The following is an 18,334-nucleotide window of genomic DNA, read 5'->3' as shown; positions in this document are numbered from 1 at the left end:
CAGTGTACAGAGTGACTGAAGGTTTTCTGGCATGGGGACAGAGGCTGGGTGTGAGAACCGACCCAGGGCACACACAACAGCTGTGTTTTTGGGTGTGTGTATGTTACCATGCTATCATTGTTGCGTGCACAGTGGGTGACTACACTGTCCTGCAGGGTTCAGGGATTTCCCTCAACCAACACACCTGAGTCATCTGACCAGCACATCAGAAAGCATAACAGGAATCAAATCAAATGTCTTAAAATAAAGAATCTTCTTAAAGTAGGACAATGAATATAACAAACTTACATGCACAAATAAGTACACTATAAAGAAACAAAAACAAAACAAACTGCTTTTATTTTGTGTGCACTCGCTACAGTGATCTGATGCTGGGCGGGGGTAGCCGGTGGCCCTTGTGTTCCGGGCCTCTGTCTGTGGAGCTCAGCCCTCTCCAGGGCTCTAGTGGCCCACTGAGGAGGCTCAGACTGTGGGCCGGGCCAGCACAAGAACAGGGAACAGCCTCGCCTGTGAAAGCAAGAGCAGCCTGCACCACTGGGCCCTCACACTCACCATCTGTGTGAACAGACAGACAGAGAGAGAGAGAGAGAGAGAGAGAGAGAGAGAGAGAGAGACAGACAGAGAGAGAGAGAGCCCCTCTATAATTAGCAGTATTAGTGCCAAGAACACCAGGCAGGGACAGGGATCTGTGGTGCCCAGTAGGTTCTTTGACCCAGGCTGCACTGTGAATGGCTGTGCTGGGCCTCACTGTGTTTTTACTGTGAATGGCTGTGCTGAGTGTTATTGTCTTGTGCTGTGAATGGTTGTGCTGAATCTCACCATGCTGTGCCTGTGCGGGGCACCTGCAGTAGAGCGCAGAGTTAAAGGGCGTGACGGAATCTTTACTGCCCTTCTGTCTCTCACTCTTCTCACCTGTGTCTAGCACCTGCATGCATGCACACATATGCACAGTCGCACACATAAAACACATAGACATGCATGCAGACACACACGCATGCTCGCACACACATTTTCAGTCTACGATCTTTAGGAAGCAGGAAGCACTGTTCAGTTTTTTCTTAGACCACTTTTCCATCCAAAAACCTTAACGCCTTATTGCATGCATATGTGCTTGTAATAAACAGATGCTTCTAAGATTTCTTCAGTGGCTAGCGTCAGATTAGTGTCAGATACATCAGAGGAAATGTTCAGCATGTTCTACAAGTGTTATCAAAGCTTGCTTAGCATTACTCAAAGTTGCTTGGTGTTGTTATTCTTGCTAGGAGAAGTTTCATCGAATAATGGGGTGCCAATATTTTTGAGAAACATATTTTTATTGTGTTACAAAAAAAATGTTTTTCTTCCAAAATAGTGTAAAATATACAGCATACAAATATACATTTGTTTGAGCCTGAAATATCACTCATTGAATGTGTGATTTATTTAAAATACTGCTTTTAGCTTATTTTTTTAAAAATCTTATTTTATCCTCATGAAGGGTAATTCTGACATTATATCTATGAGTGTTTGTTTGTGTGTGTGTGTGTGTGTGTGTACATGCATGCATTTGTGCATCTGCTCTCTCACTTTGTGCAGAAGACTGTGTTCGGCCTCCATTGTAGTGTCAAACATAGTGGGGAGTGTGTGTGTCTCTGCTGCTGTGCTAGGCTGACACTCCTGCTGATAGTGCCATATCCCCTTTATACAGTACCACGCTACACACGCACACACACACGCCCACACGCACCAATCAGACTTCTGTTACTCCAGTAAGTTACTCCATTATAAGTTTAAACATACATGTTTTTCAGGGCTGAGTAAGGTGGTAATTGTTACAGGCAAACAGACGAACGAAGCAGAGGCACTCACCTCCAGATGCTTGGCTTCGGAGCGGGGGTTGAAAACTCACTTTAGAAGCAGTGCACAGGCCAGGAGTCTCCAGAGTTTTGGCGGCCCCTGGTGGACAAAATCTGTCCCTGCACTCTTTCTGCTGAGGGATGTTATGCCTTTTCCACAGGTACGCCTGCCCTTTCAGGTTCTCCCAATCAACATGCTCCTTGCCAGTCTATGCAAAGAAAAAGCAGAACCCCATAACACACAGTATAACTGACTTCACTTGAAAAACCACCATGTAAATGCAAGGTTGACAGGTAATAACTAAATCCTAAAAGCCAAGCAAGATATTATTACTCCACGACAGAGGGATGTGTGGAGACAAGGTCCTAACCTTGCTGTCCAGTTTGTAGAGGGAGGCTGGAGCAACTTTGCTTGCTCTCTTGGCTGCCCTCTCCTGGCCACAGTGGAGCACTACAGGCGTGTTCCTCAGCAGGAAGGAACTGCTCTCTCTGGGGGCTCCGCACTCAGTGGGTGGATGGCTGGGCCCAGTGATGATGCCTGCCTCCTCTTCATCACTGCCACTGCTGACTGTGGCTGAGTCAAGCTGAGCCTCTAGGGCGGCGCTCTGATCTAGAGAGGCGAACCTGGCTTGGCGCCTGGGACGAGAGGTCAAGGGCAGCTGGAAACGCACGCTTTTCTTCACTCCTTCAGATTTGCCACTCTAGACAGAAGGAGCAATGAATGTCAGCTATTAGCCAGCACGAGCAGGCAGGAAAAACAGTTACATGGTTTCTGCTTTCCTTACCACTTTAGGAGTCTTCTGTGGCAGACAGGCTGGGAGACAGATGATCTCCTTCACTGCACAGTGTGGAGATTTTGCCCTGACAGTGGACAAGTAAAAAAAACACAGTAATATATTCTGAAATAAAGCAATTAATTCAACATTAATGGTTCTACTGTCCAATAGGGTATATAATATTGAAGCTCAAAACAATTAGACCCTTGTAATGTAAAGTACTCAGCAATGGATAGATAACTGTTTATAATACAGTTTTACAACATTAACATACTTTATCTTGAGTCGTGATATGTAATAACGTGGTGCTGGATTTCCCAAAAGAATCACAAAGATAATCTTTAAATGGTAGGGTGAGTATTACACCGAACACCCTCTCTCTCATGTAAGATGATCACACTATGATGTTTTTGGGGAACAGAGCACAGATCTTTGGGGGGGGGGGGGGGCAGGGGGGGCTGCTTGGTACCTCTTCAGGGTAAGACTCTCCGGTATCCGACGAGGGTTTGGGACCCACAAGACTAAGGAGCCTAATCCCCACGGCGATTCACAACCAATCAGAGGGCCGATCTGAGCTGTGTTCAACTGTTAAAACCAAAACAAAAAACAATTCATACGACCACATACAACCATCCACAACATGTTTATATCGATACAGCATGACCTTTGACCTGCCTTTACTCCCTTGTCTTTGGTGCCACTGGTGTGTGCTGTGGGACCTACTGAACTAGGAACAGGGAGGGCAGGACCTGCACTGCACAGAAACACAGCCAGTCCATAATGACCTGAGGCAGCCACAATGCACACAGACAACATTCTGTCTAGTTATAATGAAGATATAAAGTGTTTTTCTTGAGTTGGGCTGTTTAACTGTTTCATCCCACAAGCTGAGCCCTGAGTACCAGTTACGCACAGTCTGAACCCCATGCAGGGTTAACTTGCTAACCACAGCTTGGCAGAAAACCAGAAACCCAGTTTTACTCTGTCAGCATGTCAAACGAAATGTAACGGACTCATTTTAAATTAACCATCTGTCTCTTCTCAGGTGTCATTCCAACAACCTCAGTTCAGAATGCTATTGGCTGTCTGGCAACTACAAGTTGCAAGTTGAATGCCAAATTCAGATGCATGTTAAGTAGCTGTGAAATTTCATTTTTAGTAATGAAAGTGACTAGTGATAGCAGCACATTACTTTTTCTCCTCTGAAGATAAAAACATTTCTCTAGCAATTAAATTTCAACTGTAGTCTTATGGAGTTCTTATAAACTGCAAAAGTACTAACAGGACTAACAAGAGCCCAAAAATACTCCAAAGGCTGGATGAATATCAATAGCAACATCGCTCACCTTTTAAACTTCTCCTTCTGTGGACGCAGAGGTGACCAGGGAAAATTGTAGGCAGAACCTTCCGGTACAGATCTGCGTGAACCAACGGTCTTGCACAGGAGCCTCCGCTCAGGGTGCTCTGTTCTGCCAGCCCAATCCGAAACATCGACCACGCTCAGACGTGGCAGACTCTCTGCGGATGAGACACTGGACAGACTGAGTCGGGAAATGCGGTAGACGCTCACAATCAGTGCTTTATCTGATGCAAAATATGAGTGTTTTAACGCTCTGTATCCAAGAACCACTGCAACTGACTTTCCACCTCATGGCACAGATAGTGTTGCACGTTAGGTGCAACGCATGTATATGGCACCTTTATGATTTCATCATGGGAGACCCACCATCGACAGTACAACGCTTAGTGGGGGCCCCGGCGGCGCGGCGAGGAAGCCCTTTAACGACGCGCCGCTCGGCCTCCCAGCAGCACGGATGTGAACACAGGGCCCACAAACAGTGCGCCTCGGTCAGGCGCTCATCGCCGAGGTTGCCCATGATGTGCAGATTTCAGTACAAAGATGTACCTTACCATAACATTTTCTGAAAGATACAGGTCATTTGAACAAGTTACGCACAAATGAACTGCCGTTGCACATGTAAGGTATTGCGCCATCAACAGTGGTTCAGAAGTACAACCTACATGCTTCATAACCTGTTGAGTGTTAAATTATTTGATACTTTATGAAGGCTCGCCAGCTAGCTAACCTACGTCCCCAAACATCAATTCACGAATTCAGCGGTAAAGTGGTAAAATGTACTTAGCAGTTCTTGCAACTAAACTAAATACAATCTAATGTTATATTTATAATAATGTTAACGTTACAACTACTTTTAGTAAACGTCAGCTAACTGAATTGGGTTAACTGCTAGCTATCAAGCAGACTTGTGTAACTTATGTCACTGATATATTCGTTATTGGCTTACCCTGGCCAGCTACTTTAAATTACATTATTTATTGAAAATAAGTATACAATTGTCTTACTCTTACCGTAGTACTGTAAACCATGAACAATGTACGACTATGTTTCTAACTTGTGCTAAAGTATATAACACTAGCTAGCTAACTTAAGGTAGCCTAACCTAGAGAAGTTTAGCTAGAGGGGAAAGTTCCGTTGCTTAGCAACCTCACAACCCCAACGATATTGCTAGCTAGCTAGTCGTGTTCATTTCCTACATAACTTGAGTCTGTACTGTGTAACCTAGCGAAGGTTATCGCAGCACAGCATATATTGGCAGACTAAATAAATAAATTGACGTATATATAGATTCGAAGGCGACATAGCGACCTGGTAGCCAGTGGAAGGTCAGGTGATAGGAAGGGACAGGGAAGTTAGCTGACTGGCTAGGTAGCTATCCTAGCTTGATTTGAATGACATGTCGATATTCTTTATCGGCCGAGAAAATCTACACCCCTGTTAATCCGGAGACATGTTTGCGAACGATGAAGAAGATGGAGATTTCATGTCTCCAACTGGGGGGTGAGTTCTTGCTTTTCCACAAATTCGGCTCCAAAAAGCCATTCAGCCATTCAGCTCACAATATCCGATGCCTGATTTTTAACTATCTGGCTAACCTAGTTGTGTTAGCTAGCAAGCTAGTATTGCCTGTTCAGAAGTTCACTTTTTGAGCATTTTGGAATATTTATACAATATTCGGAAAAATGGTAGCTAGGCATCTTGCTAGCTACAAACCTAAGTTGCATCTGTAGCACAAATGCACACACAACCTAGCTATCTTAAGATAGCTAATAACTGTGGCCCTTTAAACTAGGTTAGATAGGTTACGCTAGCTAATTTACACAGCATTAACGTTAACATTTTGCAAGATCGGACCGGTTTCAAAGAAAAGACTCCCACGAGGTCGAATCTGATTCAGCCATAAACAGCTATGAACTGCTGTTCACGATACGAATGTGTCAGGTTGACCGTCTTGCGAGCAATCAGCGAGTTGGGGATTGACAATCTTTAACAGAGGCGAGTGTGCCTGAATGGCTAGCAAAGCTGGCTCGCTTGCAGTGTTGTAAGGTTAGTTGTAAGTAACTAACCTGGGGTTAGTTATAGGGTAGATTGTCAGATAGCTAGATAACAAACTAGTATAATAAAATATTCTTTCTCATTTCTGTCCCATTTATGCCACCCAGTCCCCTTAGTGTTTATATTTGTTTTCACATGACCAGTTTGGCTGCCTTGATCATGTGATTTCAGGCCTTTAAGCAACACTTTCGAAATAACCATGGGTCAGAATGTTGCTTTACAGTAAAGCGGTTCACGTGTTGTAACTGGTTATTTATTCGCTGCAAAATCATTTTGCCCACTAGAAATTACCCCTGTAATCTTGTCAAATGTTTATCACCAAAAGGAGGACAGCTGTGTTTTTGTTTTGTAGTTCTAAAAACAAAACTACGTCCAAAAATCTAATGCTATATAGCCTCTCTCTGGTGAGATAATAACATTTTGTTCTCAACATTTATGTCAAACCTGCTTTCACTTACATCATCTGTGAACTCTTACTTGGGATCTTATTGTATTAAAAGGGAAGGGTGGAATGTTCTTTTGATTTGGAGCTTAGTTTTGTGTTATGTGTCTGGGCTGGGAAGCAAAGCTGATGGCAGGGATTTGGATATGTGATCATTCGTCTCACATGTTCGTAGCTATGTGCCCAGGCTGGCACAGTCCAGGAAACCAACAGCAGCCTTCACTGTGTTGAGAGCACTGCCTCAAATCTCCCATGGACTGTGATTAGACCAGAGCAGGGGCACCTCTGGTACAGTACCAGGGTCTGAGGGCAGGGGGCAGTGGGGAGTAATTCTGCTGGAACCATGATGTTTGTGTTTTCTCTTTCTCTCTCTGTGTTGGATTTCAGGGCAAAGTTAGCCTCGCTGTTTGGGCTGGACCAAGCAACCAGCCAGGGCAACGAGTCATTCCAGTACACAGCCCCCAAACAGCCCCGCAAGATCTCCATTAACTCAGGTAGGCTCCAAGAGCTGGATCCTGTGGACGTAGACTTGGCAGTGCTCAATTTGTTAGTCAGTTAGTGTCTCCGTGGCCGTACTCAGCTTGCTTTGGTCAGATCTGAGTCTGTTTTAAAAATTTCCCAGGTCCCCCTGCTCAAAAGCCTGGCCCTCCCTCTGTCTCTCCTGCAGTGCTCTTTGCCACTGCTGTTCAGGCTTACAGATAGTAAGTACTTCATGCTTTTAAACACCTTTATCCCTGATGGCTCCAACATGTGCTCAGTTCCCTGATCCCAGTGCAGCATGTTTAATAACTCCATTAAATGTACTTCCTTTAAAATGTATAAAACGTTCAAGTGTAATGTGTATTAACACAAAGGACTCTAGTGTACAAGTTAAAGTACATATTGTGAATGTTTTGATAAACTACAGGATTTGCTTGCATTCCGGCTCTGTACATCAGGCTCCCAAACAGGAGTATAGGATGACTTTAAAGCAAAGTTATGTTTACCTTTGCAGTGTTAATGGACAGTATATGAAGCAAGGCAAGCTGGGAGCTGCAGTCTTAGGAAACCACACAACCAAGGAGGTGGAGGCAGTCATTGTTTTTCTCTATGACTTAGTTCCAGAGGGGCCCCTGGAACACTGCATTTTATTATACATTTGATAATTCATTATATATCATAGAATAATTTGTATGGACAGCACAATACACTGAGGGACAGTCATTTCAGTAGAGATTGGGCTGTAAGTTGTACCGGTCCATTTGTCTTGTCTCTTGGCCAGTATAAACTGCTGCTGTATGCCAGCCAGCAGAGGAAGCTGACAGCAGCCAGGATCCACCCCGCCTTCATCCTCACTGTGAGTGTTTTTTAAATCTCCATGACGGTACTCGAGCTGTTACGAACGGCCCTGTCCTCTTATTTACCACGGCTGCTTCCTCTGGCCCAGGTCCAACCCAGCAACTACTGCACCTTCTACGATGACCAGAGGCAGAACTGGTCGCTCATGTTCGAGTCTGAGAAAGCCGCCACGGACTTTTGTAAAGAGGCAAGTAAGAGTGTGCAGCGTTTTTGGAGCACTCCAGTTCCTCTAGTTGCACCACAATGTTCTAGACGTTACCATGCGTGACCTAACTTCCTAGGCTTGTACAAGAACTAAGTGAGCTTTGATTTTCAGCAGGCAGTAAGGTCCACACTTTATCTTTATTTTTCTGGATATCCTTTATTGATCCTTATTGATTTGCATAAATAACAATGAAAACCATGAAACCTCAATTAACAACTATAGTGTTAGAAATGAATTTCTAAGCTTTTATGCCTATTAGACATTTAGCCATTTAAATTCCCGGTGTGAATGAAGGTGTGAATAATGAATGTCTACATAATCAACTCTACTGTGTACAGTATGTTGGTCAGCAGTGGTCAGTTAGCATCTGGCCACATTAAATGAACCATGGGTCAAAGCTGCACCTGTATGTCCGGCCGGTGCAGGTGTGTCTGGCTAAGGCGAACTCTGGTGCTCCGCTGGAGGCCGTGGTGACCCAGGACCTGGTTTCCGGTGAGGGCCAGGAGGTTGAGCATGGAGACTCGCTAGAGGTGGCCTACACTGGCTGGCTCCTGCAGAAGCACACCATCGGCCAGGTGGGGGAACAGGCTCACTTTAAGGGAACTGGCCAAATGTGTTCATGTTATTATGGACAATGGAAACTTTGCATAATGATACATATTATGAATAATGCTAACCAAGTCCCAACCAGCCCTTCAAGGCTTGGAGTGAATGTCTTAACTGCTTAACTGCTTGCTTGGCTGACTTTTCCTGTGCGTGTCTCCAGGTGTTTGACTCTAATGTGAATAAAGACAAACTGCTGAGGCTGAAGCTTGGTGCAGGGAAAGTCATCAAGGTAAGGAGAGAAGTGGAGCTGTTAGCATTCGCAAAGGTCAAGTGTTACTCGCATGTCAAATGTTCTTGTTCTCTCCCTCTCAGAGACTGAAAAGCTTTAATTACTGCATGACTGAAAATAGAATTTGCCTATCTCCAACTAATGAATGAGTTTGAGTCCTTTCAAAATATTGGCTAAGCCTTGTCTTGTGTTGTTAAATGGGGAACCTTTATGTGTAATGTGCTCTCTCAGCAGTAATGGATCAGAGGGTTGTAAAGTTGTAGAAGACACTAATGCATTAAAAGCACTGTAAAAGCGCCTCTCTCTCTCGCGCTCTCTCTCTCTCTCTCTCTCAGGGTTGGGAGGAGGGTATGCTTAACATGCGTAAAGGCGGAAGGCGTTTGATGGTGATTCCGCCTGCTCTGGCATACGGCTCGCAGGGCGTTCCGGGCCAAGTCCCTCCCGACAGCACCCTGGTGTTCGAGGCAGAGGTTCGCAGGGTGAGGGAATGCAGCCTTAGTCCTTAGCCATAGCCATGCCTCCAGACCGTTCTTATGCTTCCCGTAAAAAAGCATTGTGGTTAAATATCATCAAAAAAGCCAAGAAGAACATTTTGGATCACTTCATATGGGAGAGTGGCCGGTGTGGTAATATGGAGTCTACTGCTCATTGTGTGTGTATTTTGGTGTATGGATGTGGGCACATGTACTTGCAGGTGAAGTTCGTTAAGGACAGTTGCTCAGAGAAGTTGGGTGTGGTCTCCAGGGACTCAGCCGTCCCCTCCCCTGCCCCCAGTGTTGAGAGTGTTGGTCCTGATCTCACCCAGCAGGTGTCCAGCACAGCCTCAGTCAGCAGCAGGCCAAGGTACCAGCACCAGGTGTGGGGGAGGGGTCAGACAACTTCTCTGGCCAATAGCAGAGCAGCATTCAGGAGGCCGCCAGCTAATACCTGTGCCAACAAAGACATTTTTCGCAGATAAGAGAACTTGGAACTGCTATCATTAATGGATCTAGAGAATTTAGCTTGTGGCTCATACCATTTTGCACAACCTTAAATATTTTATTGGCTGCATCTTTTTAAAAGAATGTTTGCTTTTTTTTAATACATCAGTGCATCTTTTCCATTTTGTGGAATGATTAAGTGTAGAACATCTGTATTGATTGTATGTGGGAATATTTGTTCAGTTGTTTTTTTCCAGACACTGTTGAATCTATATGTTGAATCCTGGGGGGGTTTTGACACTGTTATTAATTTTTATTTTTCTCCTTTTAGTGAACCTCCCTTAAGACCTAAACCCAACTCTCTGAATGAACAGCTTTCAGTAAGTGGCCTTCTTTGTACTTGGGTCAGTTCCAGTTTTCTTATAATATTGACAGTTGCCCACGTTCATTGTTTGCTGGAAATTTTGGGCAACATAGTACAGGTTTAAAATTCATCTTGGCCAAATTGCAATCCCAGTGGTAAATCACCATTAGAAATTCATTTTAGTCTAGTTTTAGGCTAGTCTTGTGCTTCATCTGAGTCTGGGAAACTGACCACGAATGAGTAATGTGTGAATGGATCAAAAGCACAGGCAATGAGTGCTATCTGCTGTGGGGGACTGTCATGACACATAATTGCAGGTGTTTTAGTGCAAACGCCATGTCCAGGTAGACATCCCTGTTGTCTCTGGCAGAATCCGGACGCCACCAAGGCCAAGCTCATCTCTCGCATGGCTAAGATGGGCCAGCCCATGTTACCCTTCCTCGCCGGAACAGCAGCAGCACCCTCCTCCTCCTCACAGGCCGAGTCCAGTGACTCAGAACTGGAGGTATATATATATATTAAAAAGTCTCCACCAACAAGTTTTTTCTATATTTCAGAATCCACTATGGTGTTCCTCTCTGTTCCTTTTTATAGTGTTCCTTTCCTATCTGTGTTAATAAAGATTTATGTTGTAAAATATACTGAATATTTGACGTGGGAACAAGCAACTAACAGCTTTTGTACTGGTCTCAAAACAACAACGTTTATATTATTTCATCATGCACAATGCCTGTTCTACAAAAATTTATATAAAATCCTTGTGTTGTAGGATTTTATTCATTAAAATATAGAAATATTTTATGAATTACAAAATTGGTTCAAAAATGGTACTTGGCCCACTGTTCAGTCTACAATGATAAGTGTGTGTGTGTGTGTGTGTGTGTGTGTGTGTGTGTGTGTGATGTAGGACCCGAGTGTGTCCCGGCTGAAAGAGCGACCTGCAGCTCCATCTCCACAGCCAGTCTGTCTCTCCTCTGCTCCTTTAACTTCACTACAGGGTGAACACACACACACACACACACACACACGCAAATACTGAAAGATCTACTCACCAGTAGATAGATGCCCATGGTTAGTGTCATATTATCCTTTCATCGCAGGAACAGCCTTGATGCCGGTTTCTCTGGCAGCAGCCAACCCACAGCTTGGGACACCTGCAGCAGTTCATGCCTTTCAGGTGAACACCCCCCCCCCCGAGCTCAAAGAGCAGTATCCTAACAACACAGATGGCACATCAAGACATGGAACTGACATGGAGAATGCCCTTCCATACTGTATGTGGATGAGATAATGATCACTGACTTGAGCTTAAGTGTGTGTGTGTGTGTGTGTGTGTGTGTGATGTTTCCTAGCCTTATTCCATTGCTCAGTCCAGCCTGGCTCCCTCTCCCTTGCAGCCTCTTGGACAGGTCTACCCCACACAGACTGTGCCTTACCAAGGTAACCTACACCCTCACAGCACACCGTGTTACAGTACTAACCATGTTGCTTTACTCAGGTAGCACTAGCAAATGCGCTACAGTCAAACCCTACAGGCGACCTCTACACAACAGCCATTCCGTCAGTGTCTCGGCTTCAGCAGTATTTGCAGTGTTTCAGAAGATAATTTATCTTTTTTTTTTTTTAAGGGAGGGATGAATGCATCTGTTTTGTCCTCCAGGAAGTAGCGATGTCACATCCTTCTTGATGACAGAAGCCCGACAGCACAGCACTGAGATCCGATTGGCTGTTGGCAAGGTGGCAGACAAAGTGGACCAACTGGCCTGCAAGGTCAGCAATTCACCATTCTCCCTAATCCTCGGTTCTCTTTATTCACTTTTGTTTAATTTTTATACTTTCTGTATTTGAAAATTGTCTTGCCCAATCAGATGGAGGATCTGCACAAGCAGGGCGGGCTCTCGGTTGGCTTGTCCAACGTTTCCATGGAAACAGCAATGATCATGCACAACATTCAGCGCATCATCCAGGTACCCCCCCCCCCCCCCAGCATGTCATGCCACACGTCACGCCTGCCGCGTTAAGGTTGAGAGTCCTGCGGTGAGACAGAGTCTGACCAGCGTCCTCCCCACCCCTCCCAGGAGAACGAATGCCTGAAAAAGGAGGTGTTTGAGAAGAGCTCGCGTATCGAAGAGCAGAACCGCAAGATAGGAGAACTCATCAACCAGAACCAGAGGTCCGAGATCCCACCGCAGTGGTCTGAGACAGGGCGGTTCTTTTAGTGGAGTATTTTAGGACCTGAGGGGTTGTAACAGTAGTAGTGATGAGAACAATATGTTCTGTTTATATATATATTTTTGAAGTCACTTTACCTAAGACACTTAAGTGTAAACAACAATGGTTATAAAATGAATACTAACATAACAAAGCATAAATTACAGGATAATGCAGACCCAACATAATGCAGACCTGTGTGTCTGTCTGTGTGTGTGTAGGTGCATGGAGCACAGTAATCTATTGATGGAGCAGAGGAACGACTCCCTGAAGAGCTCAAGTGAGCATAATCAGGCTCGGATCTTGCAGGCGGAGCAGGAGAAGGTGCGGTACCTCCACATCCCCAGCACCATGCACCCATACACAGCTGACCTCCACTACACAGCCGTGCTGTGGCTTCTACTGCGCAGATGTGCTGTACTGCCTTCTACTTCAGTACCTTCACTGCCTGTGTTGGTCTTCGGTCTTTCTTTAAACCACGCCTCTTAAAACCTGCTCTCTGATTGTCTTTTAAACCAGCATAAGTTATGGAAATGAGGGTAACTTGAACTCTACCGTCCGCGCAGATGTTCACGACTAAGTCTAGTGCTGCCACTGCTCAGTCGTCCCCCCCCCCCCGGTTTACTAATTCCAATTGGCCATCTAGTAGTGACTGCTTTCTTTTCCCAGCATGCACTGACACAGGACCTGGGCAGGAACCAGGTGAGCGTCCTCTGCACTGTCTGTCTGTCTGTATCCATCTTTTTCTTTTATCATTCCTTTTTTCTCTTTCTCTTGCATTTTGGCTTTTTCTCATTTCATTCCACCAGACCTTTAACCACATTTCATTCCACCACTCCTGTCCCCACAGCCGTGGGTCACTAGCCAGCCTCCTGCTCCACAGACCCGGTGGTCTATTGGCCATCTTGCGCACACCCCCTCTGCATCGCTATTCCTCTTTCATTGGCCCCACGACAAATAACCTTTTGTTCTTGTTTTCCTTCTTCATATACATTTTTTTTTTTTCCGCGTGCATAAAAAGTCCTTCGTCTTGTTTTTGCTTGAAGTCAGAAGCGGCGGGACTGTAATTTGCATATGGGTCTCCCTGGCTCCGCCCATTTCAGGCCCGGCTGACGGAGGAGCTGGCGTGCTCGACGGCGCGGGTGTCAGAGCTGCAGCTGGAGCTGAGCGCGCAGAGACAGCACTCCTCTGGCCTGCAGACCAGCTTGAGTGCCGCACTGCAGGAGGCCGAGCAACACAGCACACGAGCAGGGGTGCTGCAGGGCCAGCTCCAGGGTGGGTGGACCCACACCCTAACACCTCCACCTGTTGGACAGACCCACACCCTAACACCTCCAACTCACCTGGTTTAGCCTGCAGGCCTCATTCATAATGTGTTGATTTTACTAGAATGAAACAGGTTCACGTCACTTTTTTACTAGAATCTTTTCTCGTGGTAGTCAAGAAATTATAGTCACAATAGAGACTACACAGAATCTAGGACTTGTTCGGGTAGTTTTAGGGTTCATTAGGGTTGGGTGTGTGTGTGTTTGTTGGTTTCAGAGCTGAAAGACACAGCAGAACAGGTGCAGACTCAGCTCAGAGCGGAGAAACAGAAGCGGAAGGAGGCAGAACTCAGACTGAGCTCCCTGGATGATGAGCTGCAGGATGTGAAGAGTGAGAAAGAGAATCTGGAACGAGTGGGTACCTGAATCTGAACCTGTACTGGGGTGGGGTGGGTGGGGTGAGGTGGGGGGTCTGGCTGTGGGTGTGGCTTATGTACCTAACGGACATTCTATTCCAGTTAAATAAAGGACACTGAATGTATATAGGCATTGTATCTGTGTATTTGTTTTTTGACATGTGAATGAGTGTGTGTGTGTCTCAGACTCTGTCAGAGAGGAAGCGGAAGTGGCAAATGGAGAGGCAGCGCTTCGATGAGGAGCTGGAGGAGCTGAGAAAGGCCAGTCAGCTGGAGATGGACACACTCCGCAACCAGCTACGCAAAGCCCGCACCAGCACGGACCAAGCAGCTGCCGAACAGGTAGTGTGTGTGTATGTGAGAAACTTTGTCAAAATACAATGACTTGCTGTACTGTTTTTTTTAATAGTTAAAGTCTAACTGTGTGTGTTTTTGTGTGTGTAGTTGACCCAGGTGCAGGCTGATGTGGAGCGTGAATGGCAGGCTAAGTGTGAACAGGCCCTGGCTACTGCACGGGAGCAGCACAGCCGACAGATCACAGAGCTCACAGAGCACAGAGACACATTGCAGCTTAAACTCACACAGCTACAGGACAGGGTACGTGCGCATACACACACACGCACACACACAGTGCAGCTTAAACACATACAGCTACAGGTCAGGACACACCTACATCGTCTCTCTCGTTCCACAGTTCTCTGCGTTCAAACAGTCCAGAGAGGTGGAAGAGCAACAGTTGCTACAGCAACAAGATCAGGGGGAGGAGCTTCAGGCCCTTAGAGACAAGGTTAGTAGGGGCGTCATCTTTGCACTTTGTACCTCTCTGTCATTTTGCATCTGTATAGCGTCACCCCCGTCGGTCTGCCACACCCTCATTTCACTCTGTGTGTGTGTGTGTGTGTGTGTGTGTGTTGCAGTGCTCTGCATTGGAGAAGAGAGAGCAGTTTCTGATGCATAAGGGAGAGGCCCGTATTGCTGAGTTGGAGAAAAGACTTGCAGAGCAACAGCCGCCGCCAGACACTACAGGAGAGGTGAACACACACACACACACACACACACACACACACACACAGAACAACATGTGCCATACTCCACATCATAATCCTGCCCATAGTGAATAGATAAGACTTTATCCTGTGTTTGTACATTTGTTTTCTGTGTATGTGTGCATTTGCTGCTGTGTGCACGTGTGTGTGTGTGTGTGTGTGTTTGTGTGTGCACGCACACGCATCTGGTTGTGCCTACCTGCATGTGAGCAGGTAAAGCGTGTGATGAATGGAGTGTTCCATTCTTTGCGGGGGGAGTTTGATCTCCAGGAGACCTACACAGGCAGTGCAGTGCTGGGTGTGCTCGTCAACACCATTAAGGTTTGCCATCTCGTTCTTTTCTGGAACATTCCCTTGCTGCTATAGCAGAGGAGATGAATAAACTCTAAACCATGTTTCAGGTTCTGCAGGGCTGAGCCAAAATTTAACATGTTAATGAAGTCTTCGGTTCCTCATTAAGCTAAATGGGAAACAGTGGCATGTGGTCTTATGGTCCTCCAGATTTGATTTTGTGAAATGTCCTAGCTGCCAGTATTTCAGAGCAGCAGATTGGCACGCCACGTCATTATTCTGTAGATGTAGAATCAGTCCTAAGCACTAGCACGCGAACTTATAACAGCTCATGGATCAGAAGCCTGTAGGCAGTGACTGAGGCTGACTGAGTCTTGGTGGTTTGTGCAGAATGTTACCCTACAGCTGCTCTCCAAAGCGGAGCCGCTCCCAGCCACGGGGAGTGAGAAGGAGGAAGATGAGGGTGAGGAAGAGGATAAAAGGAAGCACGAAATCCAGCCTGAGCAGGACAACCCTCAGCGGGAGGTGAAGGTGAATGGAAGGAAAGAGGACCAAGAGGGGGAGAAAGGTGACCAGATGCGAGCAGAAGAGAAGCGCGATGTCTCAGAGAAGGCGGAGACGAGAGATGGGGAGACAGAAAGCTGGGAGGGGGAGGAGGAAGTTGCCGGAGGTGAAGAGGAAGTGGAGCGGAGCGTCACTGCAAAGGCTAGACAGGAAACGCTTCAAGATGCTCTTCCAACAGACAATGAGAGCAGAGAGGAGACTGTCCAGTCTGACATCACACCACAAACGCGGCCTGAGAAGGACATTACTCCTGAAGAGGGGAGAACCGCAGGGCTGTCTGCCACAGAGGACAACGCGAAGAGTATTTCGGGTCAGCTTGGCGAGCCCAATCTGACCGAGAACAAACCGAACGGACCCCCTAAGAACCCCCCGCCGCCCCCAAGCGCTCCCCAAGAGGACGTCGCGGTAATGGCGCCGCAGATCACCAGGTAAGCGGAGCCTTGGTGTGCTCAGAGCTTGAACCCACGTCAGCCCTGCACGTCTGTCCATGTGAAAATCAATGGATCATTCATTCTTGTTGTGGCTTACTGTCCAGATCCAGTCAGTTGCGGCAAAAGGGCAATAATTTGATTTCTCAGTAATTCAGTAACTCAGCACTGATTTCATTAGTTGGAAAAATGTTTTGAATCGTTATTGCTGGTATAATGGAATATGTTTAGAAAATCATAAAACTAATAATAATAATAAATGGTGTTATTTAGTGAAAAGAACATTGTTTACGAACAGCTTAAAACCCTAATGACTACCGACTCCTGACCCCACCAAACCCCCTAATGGGACTTTGTGTCTGGCCTTGTTATCCACTGACCATCTTTATCACATGCATGAGTTTTTGTGGAGACCCTCAGCCTCTGTGTCGGTGTGGAAGTCTTCTTTCTGTTTCCTCTACGTTCACCGTTGTCCGGGTTCATCCCGCTATCCTCTCAGCACTTCTGAGAAGGGGGAGGGAGATGATGTGGAGGAGCAGTTTTTCCAGAGTCCCACTGTGAGCAAACCCCCACCACCCCCCACTGAGGAAGAGGAGGAAGAGGAGCTGGTGAGCAGGGACCCCAATCTCTCTCTCTCACACACATACACACACACAAAGACACACACTTTTGTGTCCATGTCTGTATTTCTGTTTGGTCTAACAAATTGCCAACACCTAGTGTTAACTAACCAGATTAATGATTATTAATCATGTGTGATTATTTGAAGTGTTGAGCTTCTCAAGCTCTTTAACTGGGAGAGAGATAAATACATTCAGCCAAAATCACCTTGCCAGAGGACAAAACCAGGCTAGTTTTTACATTAAAATCATAAGGACATGTAATTGCAATATTTGAGTAGTGGTTCTGCTGTTTAGGGCTTTTTGCTGTTTTTTTTGTTGTTGTCGTTGTTTGATGTCCTTTGACGTTTCCTGCTATCCGATTGGTCTATAGAGCTTAAAAGGACGGCCCCCTCCTGCCCCTCTGTTTGGTGATGACAGTGATGATGATGATGATGATGATCTGGATTGGCTGGGCTGACCGCATCGTCAACCAAAAAAATCCAAAAACCACCACTGCCTGTCTCCTGGATAACTGTTGCCGTAGGAACTGGATGAGTTGGGGATGAAACGTAAGAGAGCATGGACCGACGTGTATGATGGGAAGGAACTGCGAGCCTGTAGCTTCTCCCATTCCAAAAGTATTGTTAACGAGTTCAGAAATGTAAAGTGCTCCCTTTCACAGAGGAGACAGCAGCGCTTATTGTAATACGGCTTCATGTTTTTGACACGAAAACCGCGTCAAGGGTCATGACTAGTCGGCTTCTGGAAATGCATTGACAAACAATCACATACGTTGCACCAAAATAAGCATTCACAATAAACAAAATCTAAAAATCTCATTTCTAGTCTGAAACATGATCATGAAAGTTATTACTGTTCTCTTTTATGAAACAGGGTTTTCATATGTAATGGTGATAACTGACCATCATTGGCTTGCTAAAGACGTGTCTTAATATTTGTACTCAACATCAAACTATCCTGGAGTGATGTAATAAAAGACAGGATGGTTGTTCAGCTGGCTTCTTTTGCATTCCTGGAATTCTTCTCTATTTAAAAAACAATCCACTTGCATGAAATACAAATGTAAACATCTCACATTGGCTTTCAGTATCGTAGTAGATTCAGTATGCAACAGTGCTATATTATAGCTATCTAATGACATCCTAATTCTGTGCTAACTTTTTTCAGTACATGTGGAAAAGTTTCTCAACAGCAGAAGATACAGTATAAAAGTGTACCAAGCCACAATAGTTGGGGTTTTCTTATAATTGACTGGAAAAAGTAATGAATGTTAAATGAATCAATTTTCCTGCTTCATGCCTGCAGCTAAGACCTCAGTCCTCAGTTCAAAAATGTAATATTTCAGGATGGAAATTGACTG

The 18,334-nt window shown here is 45.6% G+C and overlaps 2 protein-coding genes across 7 annotated transcripts; one reads left to right on the top strand and one right to left on the bottom strand.

Annotated features, from left to right (window-relative positions):
• Positions 1-320: 320 nt before the first annotated feature.
• LOC113586210 lies at positions 321-5,939 on the bottom strand. 5 transcript variants are annotated; one of them, XM_035536510.1, is made up of 11 exons: positions 5,826-5,939; positions 4,338-4,533; positions 3,958-4,129; positions 3,287-3,365; positions 3,081-3,196; positions 2,621-2,696; positions 2,207-2,536; positions 1,849-2,044; positions 1,567-1,694; positions 820-925; positions 321-555 (listed from the first exon to the last, which is right to left on the bottom strand). In XM_035536510.1, the coding sequence occupies exons 2-11, from the start codon at positions 4,486-4,488 to the stop codon at positions 356-358; spliced, it is 1,554 nt and encodes a 517-aa protein (XP_035392403.1). In that variant the 5' UTR covers positions 4,489-4,533; positions 5,826-5,939; the 3' UTR covers positions 321-355. The 5 variants fall into 5 exon arrangements, with proteins under 5 accessions (XP_035392403.1, XP_035392402.1, XP_035392404.1 ...); XM_035536509.1 differs by lacking the exon at positions 5,826-5,939 and adding an exon at positions 4,982-5,069; XM_035536511.1 differs by lacking the exon at positions 5,826-5,939 and having other exon boundaries at positions 3,287-3,360; positions 4,338-4,430.
• Positions 5,150-17,967, top strand: fkbp15b (FKBP prolyl isomerase 15b). Of its 2 annotated transcripts, XM_035536507.1 has the most exons (30): positions 5,150-5,471; positions 6,856-6,962; positions 7,091-7,169; positions 7,463-7,532; positions 7,730-7,804; positions 7,895-7,993; positions 8,437-8,586; positions 8,778-8,846; positions 9,182-9,325; positions 9,541-9,689; positions 10,098-10,146; positions 10,501-10,635; positions 11,038-11,128; positions 11,231-11,307; positions 11,483-11,570; positions 11,791-11,900; positions 11,999-12,097; positions 12,209-12,303; positions 12,563-12,665; positions 13,011-13,043; positions 13,445-13,616; positions 13,884-14,020; positions 14,209-14,364; positions 14,467-14,619; positions 14,717-14,809; positions 14,940-15,053; positions 15,282-15,389; positions 15,750-16,351; positions 16,851-16,959; positions 17,345-17,967. In XM_035536507.1, exons 1-30 carry the CDS (start codon positions 5,422-5,424, stop codon positions 17,429-17,431), a joined length of 3,603 nt encoding a protein of 1,200 aa, XP_035392400.1. In that variant the 5' UTR covers positions 5,150-5,421; the 3' UTR covers positions 17,432-17,967. The 2 variants fall into 2 exon arrangements, with proteins under 2 accessions (XP_035392400.1, XP_035392401.1); XM_035536508.1 differs by lacking the exon at positions 13,011-13,043 and having other exon boundaries at positions 5,289-5,471.
• The last annotated feature ends 367 nt before the right edge of the window (positions 17,968-18,334 follow it).

This window comes from Electrophorus electricus, chromosome 18, assembly GCF_013358815.1.
Source record: "Electrophorus electricus isolate fEleEle1 chromosome 18, fEleEle1.pri, whole genome shotgun sequence".
Taxonomy (NCBI): domain Eukaryota; kingdom Metazoa; phylum Chordata; class Actinopteri; order Gymnotiformes; family Gymnotidae; genus Electrophorus; species Electrophorus electricus.
This window is presented reverse-complemented; position numbering and strand designations above follow the sequence as displayed.

What these genes read in the sequence shown, in the direction of transcription:
- LOC113586210 (XM_035536510.1), bottom strand. Translation starts at nt 4,488, where the DNA reads ATGGGCAACCTCGGCGATGAGCGCCTGACCGAGGCGCACTGTTTGTGG. An exon ending in CAGAAGGAGAAGTTTAAAAG is followed by an intron (nt 3,366 to 3,957) that starts GTGAGCGATGTT and finishes GTTTCTGTGCAG; the next exon opens with TGCAGGTCCTGCCCTCCCTG. An exon ending in AACACAGTCTTCTGCACAAA is followed by an intron (nt 926 to 1,566) that starts GTGAGAGAGCAG and finishes GCATGCATGCAG; the next exon opens with GTGCTAGACACAGGTGAGAA.
- fkbp15b (XM_035536507.1), top strand. Translation starts at nt 5,422, where the DNA reads ATGTTTGCGAACGATGAAGAAGATGGAGATTTCATGTCTCCAACTGGG. An exon ending in GCTGTTCAGGCTTACAGATA is followed by an intron (nt 7,170 to 7,462) that starts GTAAGTACTTCA and finishes TTACCTTTGCAG; the next exon opens with TGTTAATGGACAGTATATGA. An exon ending in TCCTTTAACTTCACTACAGG is followed by an intron (nt 11,129 to 11,230) that starts GTGAACACACAC and finishes CTTTCATCGCAG; the next exon opens with GAACAGCCTTGATGCCGGTT.